At 49.8% G+C, this 20,161-nt stretch overlaps 1 protein-coding gene across 1 annotated transcript; it reads right to left on the bottom strand.

Moving 5' to 3' along the window:
* Positions 1 to 3,426: 3,426 nt before the first annotated feature.
* LOC101785522 (benzyl alcohol O-benzoyltransferase) lies at positions 3,427 to 4,837 on the bottom strand. The gene has a single exon (XM_004986586.2). The coding sequence runs from the start codon at positions 4,816 to 4,818 to the stop codon at positions 3,427 to 3,429; it is 1,392 nt and encodes a 463-aa protein (XP_004986643.1). The 5' UTR covers positions 4,819 to 4,837.
* Positions 4,838 to 20,161: the final 15,324 nt, after the last annotated feature.

Here is a 20,161-nt window from a genome sequence, read left to right as displayed (position 1 = left end):
TTCACTTGATCAGCACTAAGCTAAGATATGTCCTTAATCTTGAGATTTTCAATTCACTAATCACTTTTGTGGCTCTAGCACACTCTCAACTGCTCATAGGTTGCTTGAGGTCTTCACGGTGTCTTGAGTAGCTCAAATGACTAAGGGAATGGGTATATATAGGCTACAACTCAAGAGACAGTTGTTGGAAAAGAGCATCCAGAAAAACAGCAGTCATTGGATCATCCGATGCCTCCATCCCATAGCGTTGGAACATCCAGTCACACACCAGTCCAAAATATATTCGTTAAAAAATATATTCAATAGTGAAAAGTTCATTCGGTGCTTGTTACAGTGGTGTATATAGAGAGCATCGGAATATCCGATGCTAAAGGGGTTTTGGCCCAAATTTTTCTTGATGATTCCAAAGAAAATATGCTTAGTTTGACACTTCATCCAGTGGGCACCGGAACATCTAGTGCACTAGAGAATTTGGCCAGAATGTCTCTGGACGATTCAACATAAATATGCCTGCTCCAATGGTGCCCCTTGCCTAGCATCGTTACCTCTGGTGCTTCGAGTTGAATTGCACAAAATTAGTCCGATGCTTTGCCCATTGCTTGGGCAACGAATCATCCGATGCTTAGGGTTTCAATCCTGCATTGTCTATTCTTCGATTGTCTACTGAGTTGGGCATCAGATCATCTGATGCTAAAGACCGCTCAGGCCAACTCCTAGAAAATTGCTCAGACTTTACTAGAAAACACACTGTTGGAACATCCGATGCCCCCTTTTTGTTTTCAACTCATCCAATGCAATCTCCTTTGAGTTCTTTGCCAACTTCTTTGCTTCTCAAGTGTTTCCATTGGTTGTTTGAGCTACCAAGTGCTAGAGTATGTCAAGTCTGCATCTTTTTCATGGTTTGTCTCATATGATCAAGCTAGTAACTTGAGATCCCTTTTTTATAGTAGAGTCATAGAGCTACGAACTAGAAAAACCTATATTACACTAAGTGTACTTCATCTTCTCGTGACACTTAGTTCTAGAAAAGTCCTTACCCTTCATGCATTAGCCCTTTGGTCGCTTGCCAATTCAAATTGAGGGGCCACTTTCCATTTAACTTATCGCACAATAACCAATACTGATTTCCTTCAAAAAATGGGGTTAGTCACAAGTATATGGTTGTCATTTATCACCGAAACACACCCTTACAAAAGGTGAGAAATGACCTAGATGATGCCAATGTGCTTCAATCTCCCCCTTTTTGGTGATAGATAATAAATAGATATAAAATATTTTAAATTAAGCGCACTACTACTAATCCATGAAAGTAAGATAGACAAGGTTAAAAAGAAGCATGCGTTAACGGAAAGTAAAGCACATACATATATAGACATGTCAACACACCATCATACACAAAGATCCAAATAACATGCCTATGCATGAACATCCACAAAAGAACCAACAAGCTCCCAAACAAGCTCCACCTATCTCTACTCCTCCTATATCTGCCCCTTTGGCAACAAAGCACCAAAAAGGAAGCTACAAATCTACTCCTGCTGGGGCGGAGAAGGTGGTGAAACTGCTGCAACTACTTTGGAGGGATGCGCCACGTAACCCGAGATGCCGGCATCGAGTCCTCATTGGAGGCCGAAGCTGAAGTAGTAAGAGAGCCCTCGGGACTAGTGGGGTCTGCTGGAGTGGAGGATGCAGGAGATGAAGGAGCTATAACCGTGGTGACAGGCTCAGAAGAAGAAGTGACTATCATGTCGACTTGAGAACCCTGCACCTCAACCTTAGAAAGCCATTTCTAAGTTAATCTACTTTGTGACTGTGCAGAGAGTGGCATTGGACTCATCAAGCTCCAAGGTCCGAGGTGTCACAACACATGGGAGTGGAGAACTAAACCTCGGACCACCAAAAGAGGGCTGTGGTGTCTACTCGAAGGTGAGTGAAGCTGTCGAGAATGGAGCTGTCACCTGAGTTGACTAAGGCTGTGTGGACTGACTCTATCGGAGCTAGTCTAGAAACAACTAGTGCTACTGGTACTGGTCAAGCTGCAGCTCCAACATCTGAGGTAGTGAGAACACCCCATTCTATAAGAGTTGTGAGATAGGGAACAAGGCCAAGGGTGTCTGCACAAAGCCGCCAACCGGAGGAGGTGGAGTCAGGGGTCATGCTGTAGCTGCTGAGAGGTAGGAAGTAGAGGTGGCTCAACGGGCTGTACAACTGTTCCATGCAGCTAGAGTAGAAGGTGAACATTTGTGAGGTCTTTATCTGATGTTGAAGGAGCTGCTGCCTCATAGCCTCCTGTTGTTGTTGAATCCCCCTCAAGTATAACCTGCTGTGTCTCCTGCTGCCGAGCAAGCTAGGCCTGCATCTGCTGCTGCCTCTCATCACTAACCCTCTGCTACTCGGCCAACAACTAAAGTATAGCTGTGAGTTCGTTTGACTGAGTGACCTGAGCAGCTATGACTGGAGGAACTAGAGACGCTGGGTAGGAAGAGAGGTCCCTACCTCATCATCATGAGCTCAGCGGATTTGAAAGCTAGGAACATAGTCCTCATCCTAGACTCCTCCGAGTCCGTAGCAAGGTAATCTGGCATGGGAGCCTCTGCTATAGCAAGTGCCTCGTCCTGACGGGCAGCCTCGGTACACAGCTGGCTCGTCAAGCTGCGCACATGCTCAACGGAACCTATGTGAACCACAACGAGCGTTGTTTGGCACAGAAGGGCAGTAAAATCTAAAAGTTGTCTGTGAGCGCTCCAAGTTGAGCATGTACTGTAGAGCTAATAGAGAAGCTAGAATCCAGCTGATCCCATGGGCGTACGACTGTTGGAGGTTCATGCTCAGCTAACTCGTAATAGCATCCTCAAGCTCCCAAATGAATAGATGAAGATGTCAAACGGCTGATGAGTCATGATGTGGAGAAGTAGCCACTGTTGCAGCCTGGTGATCGACTCCACGTTCCCATTCGAAAAAAGTAGTGACTTCTTGAGGGCATTGTGAAAAGTCAAGCGATCTGGAGTCAGTGGGTGCTCGGAAGGAACGGTTGAACGAAGAGAAGCCGGATTTGATCGTCTGTGAGCACAATCGGATTGTGAGCATGACGTGGAGCCTCAACTCCTGGGTTAGCCTAAGTCATGGCAGCAGCCTGCGCTGGGAGCCTAAATCAGTCAAGCCCAATCCGTCCGAGCAGCCAGGCCCATTTGTACATAAATATATAATCGCGCAGCACTTTATCATGCTATTCAGCCAAGTTTTCATTTTTCGGAAGTACAAGCTTTGACCGTTTCATTTCTCTTCCAAAAGAACAACCAAAATCCACACAAACGACATTTGTACGTTCATCGACAGGGGAGGAAATTATTGCAGTAGTACGGTAGGAATTAACAGACGTTTTTATTTGATCCATCACTACGCCCGTGTGCGCAGGTTTGGTTGGATTCAGAGCGCGGACCTGGGCTGCCGCCTCACGGCGACGTCGACGAGCGGGCGCTGGAGCAGCTTGCCCATCTCCTCGGCGAACCTCTCCATGGCGGATCGGGGCAGGCACACCGGCACAGCGATGCCTTCCTCGCCTCTAGCGTCCGTAACCGACACGAAGTAGCTGACAACCCAGGCGAGGTCACCGCCGACCTCCGCCGGGCCGCCGTACACCGGCCTGCCCCACCCAAAATCCAGGCGCGCGGCCGGGGCTTTCCTCACGTCTGACACCATGTACGTGCGCACGAACGACACGGGCGGCCGCCCCCGTAGCACAACGAGATCCGCAACCGACCGTATGTACTCCATGTCCACCTCCTCCTTGGCCTTCTTCACCAGCTCGATCGCGTAGCCGAGAGGGTTGGCGCAGAGAGCGCCGGCCGTCGAGACGGCGACCGCGCCAACGGCCGCGTTGCCGTAGTAGCCCCTGGGGATGCCGCCGCCGCCCCTCGGCGTCCTGATGCCACGGACGTTGACGACGCATATCATCCGCATCTCCGCGTTGGCATCAGGGGCCAGCGCCACCGTGCGGCACTTCCACAGGCACCCTGCCAGGACGTCGAACGTGGTCGCGCTCCCGCGCAGCTGCGGCGGGTCGAGGAGGTCCCGGAGCGCGGCCACGTCGCGGGGCGTGAAGAACAAGCAGCGGTGCGCCAGGTCGTCGAGCGACGTGACGGTGTCGTCGGTGCCCTGCGCCTCGTCGTACTCGCGGTGGGCGAAGCTCGGAAGCGGCGGGTCGCGCGCCATCATCAGCTCGCGGTCCCACACCGGCCGCACCGTCGGCGCCAGGGCGCCCCGCGCTAGCTCCGCCAAGGCGGCGCCGAACTGCACCATCCCCAGCCCGTCCGCCATCGTGTGGTTCACCCGGAGGGCCAGGACAAAGCCTCCACATGCAAGCCGCGTCACCTGGAAGAGCATGAGGGGCGCGTCGACGATGGCGGACGAGCCGGGGACGTCGAACAGGAGCTCCTGGAGGCACGGGAAGGGCGGCAGCAGAGGTTCACCCAAGTGCTCGAGGCGGACGTCGGCGTCGGCCTCGATGAACAGCACTCCCTCGCCGGTGCAGTCGACGGCGAGCTTGCCCCCGTCCACCTCCCTGAGCCGCCCGGCGAGCGGGTAGTAGTGCACCAGCGCCCTCGCGACAGCGTCCCGGATGACCTGCACGGGGTCCCGGCCGACCATGGCCTCGTTGCGCCGGTAGAGCAGGATGGCGGGGACGTGGAGACGTACAAACTCCTGGTCATCGATGTCGGAGAGGAGCTTCAGCTCACGTGGCGTTGGGGCTGCCGGTGCCACCAGCTCTGCCGGTCGCCTGCGCACGGTGAACTTCAACGCCGCCGTCAAGCCCGCCATTCGTACGCTAGCGCACAAGAGAATGATGATGAGGAGGAGGTGACAAAGTGTTTGTCGTGTGTGTTGCTGGTGCTGCAGGTGTACATCTATATATAGAAACAAGCACACTACTGAGACTGCGAGATTAATGGCTAAGCAGGCATGGCAAGCAAGTAAGGATTAAGGATAGAGCTGCTGGCCAGATGAGCTGGAGAGCGCAACGTGGCAAGCCGTTGCACCATGTGCATCGAGTCCTTTGACTCGGGAGTTTAATAAACCGCACGAGGAATAGAAATCAGGGAAATGCGCAGCTCATGCGCCTTGAAAATGATTCTGCGTTTTCCCCAACAAAAAAAAAATAGTCAGCGCTCATCGCCATGCATGCCATGCGCCTTACAGACAAGAAAAACAAATCGACGAATCCGGCCATGAGATTATCTGTATACGTATAGAGATTTGGATTATCAGCTAGCAGCTCTATGTCTCGTGATCAATCACTCTGGACAGATTATACAATAGATTTAGAGGGTGTTTGGCAGCACTCCACTTCATAAAATCTAGCTCCACTCCACAAACTTCAAAAAACTCTGCATCCAAACACGTCTAGCTCCATCTAACTCCAGCTCCAGAAAAAAGGTGGAGCTAGGGGTCAGATCCACATTTTTTATGGAGTACCTCGTGGAGTTAGGGTTATTTACCCACCATTGCCACCGGTTACACAACTTACCCGTTCGTTTCTCATTTTTCTATCGCCTCCCCATCGCCGTTTCCTTCCTCTGCCGCTCAGCCCGCCGCGGCCGGCTCGCCCCCGACCGCCCGAACGTGCCACCCCCGACTGTTAGACCGCACTACCCCTGACCGCTATCGCTCGCCGCCGCGCGACCCGCCCTCGACTGCTAGACTCTGGCGCCCCCCACCGTTGTTCCTGGCCTCGGCCAGCTCACCCCTGACCACCAAAACGCGCCTCCCCTGACTACCGGAAAGGGACGGAGGTGGGAGAGCTCCCTCGAGCGCCCTCCATGGCCGGCGGGGGGAGCTCCCCAAGCGCTGCAGCTAGGACCCATGGCCGACGGGGGAAGCTTCCAGCGGCCGGGGAGTAGGCCAGCGGGGGCGAGTTCCCCCAGGGCGGCACTTGTAAGCTACAGGACGCCGGCCAAGCTCAAGCTCCATGTGGCTGCGGGCGAGCAAGATCCCACGTGTTGCTGCTCTTGCGATTGGCGAACAGGAAGAAAGAGGAAAAAGCTAGCTAAAGCCTGCTGATTGCGTGCTCATGTAGATGAGATTTGTTTTCATTGTCATTTTCGATTGATGAGCAAGATTGTTCCACATTTCGCAAGATAATTTCTCTTTATACATGTAGCACTGTCTAAAATTGAGAAGAGAAGAGAAGAGAGAGGAAGAGGAAGAGGGGTAACTACTCGTTCACGTTTAGCAACCTTTTGTGGATATTACTCATTTGTTTTCTCTTTGGAACCTCTTAAGGTAGAAGAAGCACTTGATAATCTGGATTGGGTGATTGCCATGCAAGAAGAACTAAACAACTTCACAAGAAATGAGGTATGGGAGTTGGTTGGGAGACCAAAGCAAAATGTGATTGGCACCAAGTGGGCATTCCGCAGCAAACAAGATGAGTATGGTGTGGTCACAAGAAACAAGGTAAGATTAGTTGCACAAGGTTTCACCCAAATTGATGGTTTGGATTTTGGTGAAACCTATGCTACTCACCATGATTTCAAGCTTTATCAAATGGATGTGAAGAGTGCATTTTTGAACGGCCCCCTATCCGAGTTGGTGTATATGGAACAACCGTCGGGGTTTGAAGATCCAAAATTTTCAAATCATGTGTACAAGCTCCATAAGGCGCTCTATGGGCTTAAGCAAGTATCTAGAGCATGGTATGAATGCCTTAAGGATTTTCTTCTTAAGAATGACTTTGTAATAGGGAAAGCCGATTCTAATCTCTTTACTCACAAAGTTGATAAGGATATATTTATTTGCCAAATATATGTCGATGACATTATATTTGGTTGTACTAATCAAAAGTTTTGTGAGGAATTTAGTAGGATCATGACCAAGAGATTTGAAATGTCCATGATGGGTGAATTGAAGTTTTTCCTTGAATTTAAAATCAAGCAAATGAAGGAAGGGACTTTCATATGTCAAACCAAGTATGCAAAAGATATGCTCAAGAATTTGACATGGCCGATGCTAAGCCCATCAAGACACCCATGGCATTGAATGGACATCTTGATCTCAATGAAGAAGGAAAACCGGTAGATCCAAAGGTATGTCGCTAAATGATTGGTTCTTTACTTTACCTTTGTGCATCAAGGCCGGATATTATACTTAGTATGCATATGTGCAAGATTTCAAGCCAATCCTAAGAAATGTCATTTGATGGCTGTTAAGAGAATCTTGAAATATTTAGTTTACATTCTTAACCTTGACTTGTGGTATCCCAAGGGCTCCACTTTTAACTTATTTGGCTACTCCGATTCAGATTATGCCAGCTACAGAGTAGATCGAAAGAGCACAACCGAGACTTTCCAATTCCTTGGTAGATCCTTGGTGTCATGGAGCTCTAAGAAGCCAAACTCGGTTGCTTTATCCACCGCCAAAGCTGAATATGTGGTAGCCGGTGCTTGTTGTGCCCAACTCTTGTGGATGAAGCAAACGTTCAGTGACTTCGAGTGCGAGTTTAGCAAGATTCCACTCGTGTGACAATGAGGGTACCATCAAGCTAGCTAACAATCCAGTGCAACACTCTCGAACAAAGCACATAGATATTAGACATCACATCTTAAGGGATCATGAGACTAAGGGAGATATTGATTTACAACATGTAAGCACCAAAGGACAACTTGCCGATATCTTCACCAAGCCTCTAGATGAGCAAAAGTTTTGTGCTTTGAGGAATGAGCTAAATATCTTGGATTCTTGTAACTTGGCCTAACTTATTGCACATATTTGATTGTTGCATAGATGGGGAAAATGGATTTTATTTGTGTTGAGTTTCTTCTAAAAATCTTTGATTTTGATCCTTGGATCAAAACTTAACTTTCGTGATCATTGTTGTCTAATGTTGCTTGTTGGCTGATCACTGAAGCGTCAAGTTGTCTTATTTGTCCATATGCTATATATCTAGAAATATTAGTTTTTATCCATCTCAAAATCTATCATTTTAGAGCTGCTTTGACTGTGTCAGAACTTCCGATACACCATAGGAACTTCCGATAGCCACTGGAAGTATCAGATAAGTTCCAACAAAGGGTGCTCGGGAGAATTCTTTTCTTTATTGGAACTTCCGGCGCTTCGTCGGAACATCCGATAATGTTCGAATCTTTCCAGTTTCTTCCAATAGAGGGTGCTTGGGAGATCTTTTAGTCTTTTGTCGAACATCTAAACTTCCGACAGATAGCTTAATGCTATATATACCCGTTGAGCCAACCCTCAAACCCTAACTTCTCTCCACAGTTCAAACCGGGCACCCCCTCTCTCTTCCCTCTCCACCACTCAAGGAGATTTAGAGTTTTGACCGTGGAAAGTTGAAGCCCTTGCTATATTTGTACTCTCCACTCCTCAGAACCTTCGATCCACCTTTGGAGTCTTCCGATCCACGCGGGAAATCTTCAAGGTAACTTATTCAAAAATCCCATTGCCCAATCTCAATGCTGTAGGAGTTAATCAATTTCCTTTGGGGGATAGACTCTAGATACATCTTAGAACTGATGCTTGTGATATCTTTTGGATTCGATGGCTAAATCTCAAATTCCATGAATTTTGGATGAACTCGGGTTCTGTCAGAACTTCCAACACTGGGTCACCCTCAATCGGAAGTTCCGATAAGCTCCTAATGTTTGTGTTTCAGTTCATGTGTACCATCTCTCTGATCCATTCTTTCTCCTAAATCCTATCAGATGGGTCGTGAGAAGAGAAGCAAAAGACGTGAGGATACCCCGGAGGTTGAGTCAAACTCTTCCACTGAATCAGATGATATTCCTATTTCTCAAAGAAAGGGGAAGAGGAAGGCTGTCCCCAAAGTACCGGCATGTGCTAGAGGAAGGGGGAAGCCTACTCTAGCTAGGGGTCTAGTCAAGGTGCCCGTCCTCGCATGAAGAATGCATCCGCCCCGGGTGCACATATTGATGAGAATGAGAGGATCACCTTGGACTTCCTCGAGATAGTAATCCTCAGAATGTCAAAGCCTATTCGGGAAGCTAGACCTGGCTATTTTGAACTTCACCCTGTGGATTATCAAAAAGGGAAACATGACATTCGGACTCTTAGGTATGATGATCCATCTAAATATCAGAAGGAGTTCTTTAGGGATGTCCGCTTTTGGTTACACTTCCATGCAGATTGGTATGAGCCAGTTATCTTCCGCAAATCACATCCTACACTGAAATGGAATCCATTAACTGGCAATTCTTCAAAGATATTGATTTGCCTGTGATTGATCAAGTGTTGGAAGCTTGCAACAACAAGAATCTCATTTCTATTATGGAACAAAATCAGGATAGGAATGAGGAGGTGGTGGCCCAATTCTATGCCACTCTATATATTGATCGGGTTACCAAGGTGATACACTGGACTCTTGAGGGCAAGCCTCTTTCAGTGACATATGCAAAGTTTGCTGATATACTTGGCTATGGGGTTTATGACATTGCTCGATACAAGATACACGATGAGAATGTCATTGAGGATGGGGAGATGACCTTTATGTATGATAGTGCATATGAGTTGATTGAGCATGGTACCACTAAGGGTATGATTCCATTCTACAAGTTAATTAATCAGCTCTTCCGTTACACTCTTTGCCCTAAAGGTAGTGATGCGGACAATATCTCCAATATGTCAAAGAATTTGCTTGCATGGATGCATCCCGACGCGGGAGAATTTAGTATCTTTGATTTCATTTGGGAGGAAATCATAATTTGATCATATTCTCCCAAGAAGAGTTGTCACTATGTGCCTTACATTTTTGCTATGATCAAGGAAGTGACACATTTGGAGATTCTAACGGATAAGGCTCATCCCATCTACAAGACCAAGAAAGGTCATATTGAGAGGCTTTGCAAGATAGGGTCTCATGGCATTCATCCTCCCCCTCCAAGGTGTGACGACTGACCCCAAATCTCTCGAGTTAATCTTAATCCGAGCCCCTGATCACCTGTCTTAGTTCTCCAAGCCTAAGTGTTCAACCTCCAGTCTGGTCCCGACCTCTGAGAACCGACCCCTCCTTGCCATTTCTCAAGTTCCGACCCCGCCGACCCCAACCCACCCCGCCGGATCTTCTAAGTCTTTCCCCAACACCTCCCTGCAATCTGACCGATGGACCCACGAGATCTTTTCCCCAGATCTTCCGCGACAGGTGCACTCGAGTTGCATGCTCACTTCAGAGTTTCCCCACCGCGTGGCTCAACTCCTCCGACGCCCGCCGCTCCGCCTTGTCTTCGGCCCGCGACCGAATGGATTCTCGCGCCCTCCTCCCCAATCGCAGCGGAAGCCGCTCTGCAACCTTTCTGCAGCACCTCACCGCCCGCGCCCATCATCACATCGCCAGATCCCGGCTGCAGAGCCCGATGTCGCCCGTCTTTTCCGTCACCTCGCCACAGTCGCGCCGCCCGGTCTTCGCTACACGACGATTCCTACTCCGCCAACCCTGACCACGGCAGCGACAGCTCCTTTTCCCACCCTGTCAGAAGCCGCCCGACAATCTGTTGCTCCGCGCTCATCCGTGCGCCCGCAGCCGCCTGTCTTCTCACCTTTGCGCCCTCGACCCTAGCGTCGTTTTCCCGGTCACTTCCATCAGCTCCACCGCACGACGACGCCCGCCTCCGCCAACTCTCAACCACCGGCAAACCCGCGCCTGCGCCGCTCTGACGCCAGTGCCCAATGACCGCCGGCGCCATCCCCGAAGTTCTGCTCCACCGTCCTCGTCGCTCAATCGCTGCTCGGGCAGAGCACTCCATTGCTTCTTCCCCAGCCTTCGCGCCGCTCCCTTTCTCACTCCTGCGCCGCTATGAAAGGGAATGCACAAGCCCCGCCGGAGTTCCCCTTGCCCTAGCTGCCATTTCTCTTGCTACCTGTTCGAGCTCACAGCGCCACCACACTAAGTCCCTGAGGAACTCTCCTCTCCGCTCCACACCGCTTTCCCCAATCCACCCAGCAGCTTGCTCCTCCCTGCTGCGTAAGAGCTTACTTGTGATCCACAAGAAGCACCGCCGCCGCCGAAGCACCGCCGGACATCTCCGCCGCAAAGTCCTAGTGTTCCAGTTCCTCCGCTGAACCTGCTCTTTCCCAACCCCAAGCTTTCCTTGTAAGACGAAGGTAAGCTGCCGACCCCTTGTCCGCCTTGTCCGACCCTTCTGTTCGTCCGACCCCTTGTCCGCCTCGCCCGACCCTGTCTGTTCTGCCGACCCTTGTCCGCTTCGCCCGACCCCTCTTATCCGCCCAACCCCGGTTCCGTCACGCCCGACCCTGTCTGTTCTGCCGACCCTTCTCCGCCTCGCCCGAGGACTCGGCTGTATCTTTTTCTTCGAACCGAGGGTGTATGTGTAAAACTTGGGGACCTTTCAGCGTTGAGCCTGAGGACCCCTAGCACACCAAATCCTCTAGATTAAGGATCAGATCATAAGTTCCCTTCCTCCGACCCTTACCTCTTGATTTCCACCAACTCCTTTGAACCTCCCCACCCTCCTGTAACTTGTCGCAAGTTTTTGGGCTCAGACTTGCAAGTGTTGCTGTTGAAATAACCGTCTAAATGCTAACTCTTGCATTGCATTCGTGTAGAGCTGCGTCTCGCCGATGGCTACTACGAGCTGCACCCGGCGCCAGAAGACGACGGTGTAGCTGAGCTCCTACCCCCAGAAGCTGAAGCCGCCCAAGCCGAAGAGCAGCTTCCCCCTTTCTCGCTTGAAGGCAAGCCCCGGATGCATGAATCCCCTATGTTTTGCCAACTTGCGCATGCCTTCCTTAAATATGCTTGTGCATTTACGTATAGGAGTTGGTTGGAACCCTAGATGCATGACTTAGCTCCCATGATCTGAACACTAGCTGTTGGACCGAGTAGATGCTTTGCTTAAATAGGAGACGGTAAAAGCCGAGTGATTTCCTGTCACTCACGAGTTGTAGGAGTTGGATGTCTACCCTTGTGTTACAACTATAAGGACGATGGATGGAGCAGGGTTTGAGGTAACTCTTTGGTGGTCGGTTGATTGCCCCGTCTGTTTATGAAACTTGCTAAGGCCCGATAGTGGTGGTGTTGGTGATCAAGTTTTTGAAGGTACTAATCTCATACCTAGTATGGGATGGGGAAGCCTAGTACCTGATTGAACTAGGGCGTGGCTTATACCCCTGCTATCCCTGGAACGAGGTTCCCATGGTGCATCATGTGGGTGCAAGTGCGGTCACAGTACGGTAGAGGCCGGGACTGTGGAGCATTGCATGCCAAGGGAAGTTTGGACCTGACACGCGCCTGGGAATTGATGGAGATGACCGACACAGGAAGCGGCCCTTGTGGTGCGCGGATGTCGTGAGATTAGGTTCGCCATGCATGGTTAAGAAACTCAAATCGATTCGTCTGCCTCTCACAGTTTGTGACTGCTTGATCGCTATGCTACCCTGAGTAAATAAGGAATATGATGATGACATGGTTTTGTTGATGATGTATATACCCTTTGGTTGGTTCTATGTTTGCTCAGAATAGGTTGCAAACTTAGACTGGATAATGAACTTAGAACCTGAGCTAAAACTTGAAAATAGGGATCTACCTAGTGCTTTTGGCAAACAAACCCCTCAGCCAAAAAGCCTTGCATGTCTAGAATTGGAGGAGTAGCTTTACTCCTGTCAGTTAAGTCTTGTTGAGCTTAGTAGCTCAGCGTTGTTGTGGCTTTTCTTTTCAGGTGAAGTTGCTGCTCTCGAGTCTTCTTCTGTTGGCACTTGGCCACCCCAACTCCCTTCGGGTTGGACGGTCGAGTGGGATCCCTGCTCGGACGGCAAGGAAAGGGATCACTGATGTCTTGGCTGGCCTCACCAGGGACGTCCGACCCCCGGCGTTTAGTTTCCATTGCTTACCTTCTGTTGTTTTACTTATAAACTTTGTAAAACTCTGATGTTTGCTTTATGGCCGAACTAAATGGTTAAGTTGTTTAACTCAGTGGACTTGTTGTATTCTCTGGAACCACTCACCTTTGTGTGAGTTTGCTAACTCGGTCCTGTTCAAGTGGTTAAATCGGATGAAATCCGACGGCACTTCGTGTTAACTTGGCTAAGGCATGAGTGTCACGTGTTAGGCGACGTAACCATGTGTAACCAAGCTAATCCGAAGTGGATCCGCCACAACTGGTATCAGAGCTGTACCTCGACCGCATAGTTTCCCTACACGGTGTGCCTAGGACAATCATTTCTGATCGAGGAGTTTAGTTTGTAGCACGCTTTTGGGAACAGCTACAAGCATCAATGGGCACCAAACTCATCCGTAGCTCAACCTATCATCCTCAAACTGATGGTCAAACCGAAAGAGTAAATCAGATCCTGGAAGACATGTTGAGAGCTTGTGTCATCCGTTATGACAAAAATTGGGACAAATGCTTGCCCTTGGCAGAATTCTCCTACAACAACAGCTACCAGGCCAATTTGAAGATGGCACCGTTTGAAGCCTTATATGGCCGGAGATGTCGGACACCTCTGAATTGGTCACAAACTGGAGAAAGACAGATCTATGGTCCTAACTTAGTGCTAAAAGCCGAAGAGCAAGTAAGGGTAATTCAAGCAAATCTCAAGGCTGCCCAATCTCGACAAAAGAGTTATTCCGACAGGCGAAGAAGGCCCCTACAGTTTAACATTGGTGATCATGTGTATCTTAGAGTCTCCCCCACCAAAGGCGTTCAACGGTTTGGAGTGAAAGGAAAGTTGGCTCCCTGCTACATTGGCCCTTATGAGATTGTGGAGATCTGTAGACCCGTTGCTTACCGGATCCAACTCCCAGAACAGCTATCGGCCATACACGATGTCTTCCATGTGTCTCAACTGAAGAAATGTGTCCATGTCCCAACCGAGATCTTAGAGCAAGAGCAGCTTCAGATCGAGCCCGACCTAACCTACGCCGAGTACCCAGACAGAGTTCTTGACCAGAAGGAGAGGCATACACGGCGCCAAATGGTCAAAATGTATAAGATTTTGTGGAACAACCACACAAAAGATGAAGCAACGTGGGAAACAGAAGAGTATTTGAACAAGCACTTCCCAGGTTTTCTGTCTCATCAAGGAGGTAAGGACTGTACACCTTACTCTTACACCTGAATCTCGGGACGAGATTCTTTTTAAGAGGGGTAGGCTGTGACGACTGACCCCAAATCTCTCGAGTTAATCTTAATCCAAGCCCCTGATCACCTGTCTTAGTTCTCCAAGCCTAAGTGTTCAACCTCCAGTCTGGTCCCGACCTCTGAGAACCGATCCCTCCTTGCCGTTTCTGTTCTGACCCCGCCGAGCCCAACCCACCCCGTCGGATCTTCTAAGTCTTTCCCCAACACCTCCCTGCAATCTGATCGATGGACCCACGAGATCTTTTCCCCAGATCTTCCGCGACAGGCGCACTCGAGTTGCATGCTCACTTCAGAGTTTCCCCGCCGCGTGGCTCAACTCCTCCGACGCCCGCCGCTTCGCCTTGTCTTCGGCCCGCGACCGAATGCATTCTCGCGCCCTCCTCCCCAATCACAGCGGAAGCCCCTCTGCAACCTTTCTGCAGCACCTCGCCGCCCGCGCCCATCATCACATCGCCAGATCCCGGCCGCAGAGCCCGATGTCGCCCATCTTTTCCGTCACCTCGCCACAGTCGCGCCGCCCGGTCTTCGCTACACGACGATTCCTACTCCACCAACCCCGACCACGGCAGTGACAGCTCCTTTTCCCGCCCTGTCAGAAGCCGCCCGATAATCTGTTGCTCCGCGCTCGTTCGCGCACCCGCAGCTGCCTGTCTTCTCACCTGTGCGTCCTCGACCCTAGCGCCGTTTTCCCGGTCACTTCCATCAGCTCCACCGCACGACGACGCCCATCTCCGCCAAATCTCAACCACCGGCAAACCTGCGCCCGCACCGCCCTGACGCCAGTGCCCAATGACCGCCAGCGCCATCCCCGGAGTTCTGCTCCACGTCCTCATCGCTCAATCGCCGCTCGGGCAGAGCACTCCATTGCTTCTTCCTCGGCCTTTGCGCCGCTCCCTTTTTCACTCCCGCGCCACTATAAAAGGGAATGCGCAAGCCCCGCCGGAGTTCCCTTGCCCTAGCTGCCATTTCTCTTGCTCCCTGTTCGAGCTCACAACGCCACCACACTAAGTCCCTGAGGAACTCTCCTCTCCGCTCCACACCGCTTTCCTCAATCCACCCAGCCGCTTGCTCCTCCGTGCTGTGTAAGAGCTTACTTGTGATCCACAAGAAGCCCCGCCGCCGCCGGAGCACCACCGGACATCTCCGCCGCAAAGTCCTAGTGTTCCAGTTCCTCCGCCGAACCTGCTCTTTCCCGACCCCAAGCTTTCCTTGTAAGACGAAGGTAAGCTGCCGACCCCTTGTCCGCCTTGTCCGACCCTTCTGTTCATCCGACCCCTTGTCCGCCTCGCCCGACCCTGTCTGTTCTGCCGACCCTTGTCCGCTTCGCCTGACCCCTCTTATCCGCCCGACCCCGGTTCCGTCTCGCCCGACCCTGTCTGTTCCGCCGACCCTTCTCCACCTCGCCCGAGGACTCAGCTGTATCTTTTTCTTCGAACCGAGGGTGTATGTGTAAAACTTGGGGACCTTTCAGCGTTGAGCCTGAGGACCCCTAGCACACCAAATCCTCTAGATTAAGGGTCAGATCATAAGTTCCCTTCCTCCGACCCTTACCTCTTGATTTCCACCAACTCCTTTGAACCTCCCCACCCTCCTGTAACTTGTCGCAAGTTTCTGGGCTCAGACTTGCAAGTGTTGCTGTTGAAATAACCGTCTAAATGCTAACTCTTGCATTGCATTCGTGTAGAGCTGCGTCTCACCGACGGCTACTACGAGCTGCACCCGGCGCCAGAAGACGATGGTGTAGCTGAGCTCCTGCCCCCAGAAGCCGAAGCCGCCCAAGCCGAAGAGCAGCTTCCTCCTTTCTCGCTTGAAGGCAAGCCCCGGATGCATGAATCCCCTATGTTTTGCCAACTTGCGCATGCCTTCCTTAAACATGCTTGTGCATTTACGTATAGGAGTTGGTTGGAACCCTAGATGCATGACTTAGCTCCCATGATCTGAACACTAGCTGTTGGACCGAGTAGATGCTTTGCTTAAATAGGAGACGGTAAAAGCCGAGTGATTTCCTGTCACTCGCGAGTTGTAGGAGTTGGATGTCTACCCTTCTATTACAACTATAAGGACGATGGACGGGGCAGGGTTTGAGGTAACTCTTTGGTGGTCGGTTGATCGCCCCGTCTGTTTATGAAACTTGCTAAGGCCCGACAGTGGTGGTGTTCGTGATCAAGTGTTTGAAGGTACTAATCTCATACCTAGTATGGGATGGGGAAGCCTAGTACCTGATTGAACTAGGGCGTGGCTTATACCCCTGCTGTCCCTGGAACGAGGTTCCCATGGTGCATCATGTGGGTGCAAGTGCGGTCACAGTACGGTAGAGGCCGTGACTGTGGAGCATTGCATGCCAAGGGAAGTTTGGACCTGACACGCGCCTAGGAATTGATGGGGACGGCCGACACAGGAAGCGGCCCTTGTGGTGCGCGGATGTCGTGAGATTAGGTTCGCCATGCATGGTTAAGAAACTCGAATCGATTCATCTGCCTCTCACAGTTTGGGACTGCTTGATCGCTATGTCACCCTGAGTAAATAAGGAATCTGATGATGACATGGTTTTGTTGATGATGTATATACCCTTTGGTTGGTTCTATGTTTGCTCAGAATAGGTTGCAAACTTAGACCAGATAATGAACTTAGAACCTGAGCTAAAACTTTAAAATAGGGATCTACCTAGTGCTTTTGGCAAAAAAACCCCTCAGCCAAAAAGCCTTGCATGTCTAGAATTGGAGGAGTAACTTTACTTCTGTCGGTTAAGTCTTGTTGAGCTTAGTAGCTCAGCCTTGTTGTGGCTTTTCTTTTCAGGTGAAGTTGCTGCTCCCGAGTCTTCTTCTGTTGGCACTTGGCCACCCCAACTCCCTCCGGGTTGGACGGTTGAGTGGGATCCCTCCTCGGACGGCGAGGAGAGGGATCACTGACGTCCTGGCTGGCCTCACCAGGGACGTCCGACCCCCGGCGTTTAGTTTCCGTTGCTTACCTTCTGTTGTTTTACTTCTAAACCTTGTAAAACTCTGATGTTTGCTTTATGGCCGAACTAAATGGTTAAGCTGTTTAACTCAGTGGACTTGTTGTATTCTCTGGAACCACTCACCTTCGTGTGAGTTTGCTAACTCGGTCCTGTTCAAGTGGTTAAATCGGATGAACTCCGACAGCAGTTTGTGTTAACTTGACTAAGGCATGAGTGTCGCGTGTTAGGCGATGTAACCATATTTAACCAAGCTAATCCGAAGTGGATCCGCCACACAAGGACTTCTCAAGGGCCTTCATCATCTCATGGAGCTTCTATTGGACTTTCACCATCTTTTGAGCCATCTTCTTCACATAGGCCCTTTAGCACTAGAGGCCCTCCACCCACTCGTGCTTCTAAGAAGAAGGGGATTCTTAGGTTTCTATCCCAAGGCCTCTTTGCTTGCTTCAATATGGTGTGACACAATGCGAAAGAGATCCATGCCCACAAGAAGCATATGGATGAGGAGCTCTTTAAAATTGAGAAGAGGCAAATGGAGCTAATGGTAAAGAATGATATCCCACACTCTCCTCTTCACGCTCCTATGGACTTTCCTCCTCCACCAGTTTTCTACAACCCTTGGGAGGAGATTGGGCAGGCATCCACATTCTTTAGAATGTTCGAGGAGGAAGAAGAAGACGTTCCGGAGGTTCACACTCTAGCGGACGAGGAAGAAGATGATGATGATGAGGACCACGATGAGGATGATGAGTGATGGCCCATGGAAGGGCCTCCCCTTTTGGGAGCTTGATGCCAAAGGGAGAGTGAGCTCACCATGGATGGAGTTATCTTTTCTTTTGAGTTTTTCTAGTTTATGGCTTGTGGACGTGTAAGGACTATGTGTGGTGTGATGCATGGTGTGCCAAGTGAACTTTATGGTTGTAAGACTTATTTATGATTTGCTATGCTATTGTGATTTTAAACTCTTATTCATATGTTTTGGTGATCATGATTTGGTGTATTGTTTATCTGCACTTTGTTGAAGTGTTATATCTTGTCATATGCATCACAATGATATACTTGTCACACCTTTGCACCCCACGAATGCAAGGATATAGGGGAAACTCACTTAATATGTGCAAATGGCATTTGAGGCCATTTTCGTCTCTATCTCAAAAACATGCACATGTTAAGGGGGAGTCCACCTATATGGTTGGATTCAAAATGTTTATATATTTCTCATGTGAGCCTTAATTGTGTTGTCATCAATCAACAAAAAGGGGGAGATTGAAAGTGCATTTGGCCCCCTAAGTGGGTTTTGGTGTTGATGACATGTATGATTAAGGGACTAACGACTTTATCAAGTAACTGACAGGTTTTAATTCTAAAGAAGTGCAAAGGTGTATGGAAAGAACCTCAAGCACCCCCAATTTCAAAGAAAGGACGGTGTTGAGCTCAAAAGAAGATTTCTCTATATTTTCTAATTTTTAATTTGAGTATAGAACACCGTATTATAAAGGGGGATGCGGATGGATAGCTTGAAGATGTTAAAATGCTCAATTGAGATGCTAACCACCCTTGAGAGACACAAATCACAGACCTGCACATCTGTTTTCTCACAGATTCTGTGAGTGTCAGAAGTTCCGGCACCGTCCGGAAGTATTCAGAAATTTCCAACCGGGGGGTCCTCGGCCGATTTAATCTAACAGTATCGGAAGTTCTGACCCTGTGTCGGAAGTTCCGATAAAGGCCACCGGAAGTTTCTTCAAACTTTCGAGGAGAGGCTCTCAACCATTTTAATTTAACTTCGTCAGAAGTTCCGACAGGCATATAAATGCACTATAATGGCTAGTTTTGGGGGTTCGAGTATAAATACCCCCTCTGCCCTCCCGCCCAATTCATTGCTGCTGAACAAATCCAAGCCAAAACACCTCTTGAGCATTGAATACACCTCTCCCACTCCCTTTTGAGCTAGATCCTTGAGAGTTTGACCTAGGGATTGGGTGAGAGCAAGATTGAAGGATTGAGTCTTGAGGATTTGAGTGTGAAATCCAACAAGTTCATCTCAAGAGCACTTGAAGCATATTCGGTATTCGATTCGCGTTTGTTACTCTTGAAGCTTACTTCTAGATGGTTAGGCATCGCCCGTTTGAGCACCCTCTTTGTGTGGTGTGCCCGAAAATGTTTGTATCACCCTATCCTTCGTGGATTCATAGTAAGTGACTCAATCCTCCTTTGTGGTTGATTGAGAGAGGTAAAGGGTTAGTGAGGACCCGGCTCTTTGTGAGCTCCTCAACGAAGACGTAGCTTCCTTTGTGGAAGTGAACTTCGGTAAACAAATTCCTTGTCTCAAGTGCTTGTTGTGTTTCTATATTTCATTTTGACCTAGAAGCTTGATTTGAGCCAATCAATAAATTTGTGTGGTTCCTTGCATATCTATCACCTGCAGTAGTCTATACACTTCATTTACAATCTTTTGATTCAAACAGAATTAGTAGATTCAGGTTTTATTTTGAATTTCGTTCAGCTCACTTTCTGCTGTCGGAACTTCTGACCCATCAGAAGTTTTGACATAGCGTCAGAAGTTCTGACAAATCTAATCCCGCTGTGAAGTTTTTCAGGAAAATTTTGAAGTGAGCCTATTCACCCTCCCCTCTAGGCATCACAAGATCCTTTCAACCACGCCACCACCGCAACAGCGCCGAGAGTTGCACGTTGTAGCTAGAGATGCCATAGCGCCCCCCACACCGAACGTAGATGCTGCCATGACAAGACGTGGGACCTAGGGGAACACGCCGACGGTGTGCAAATCCAGCGACCCCCCACACGGATCTGGGCGCTCACCATGCGAAACTGGCCGCTAAGCACGAAGTCTGCCGAAGCAAACAAAAAGACAAGGAGGAAGGGTAAATTTGGGAAGGAAGAAACGAGGAGAAAGGTAGAGTTGGCCCCACTGCCACCCTCCTCGTCGCTCACTGGACTTCCGGGGTGTGGCTATGGCATCCGGAGGCAGGGAGCAGCGGTGGTGGGCTTGAGGGGTAGGCGAGGGGCTGCCCGTGTCATCCGCTCGAACAACGTGGGTGCTGAGGATGAATCATAC

This window comes from Setaria italica, chromosome IX, assembly GCF_000263155.2.
Source record: "Setaria italica strain Yugu1 chromosome IX, Setaria_italica_v2.0, whole genome shotgun sequence".
NCBI lineage: Eukaryota > Viridiplantae > Streptophyta > Magnoliopsida > Poales > Poaceae > Setaria > Setaria italica.
Note: the sequence above shows the minus strand (reverse complement) of the source record. Positions and strands in the feature narration are given on the sequence as shown.

What these genes read in the sequence shown, in the direction of transcription:
- LOC101785522 (XM_004986586.2), bottom strand. Translation starts at nt 4,818, where the DNA reads ATGGCGGGCTTGACGGCGGCGTTGAAGTTCACCGTGCGCAGGCGACCG.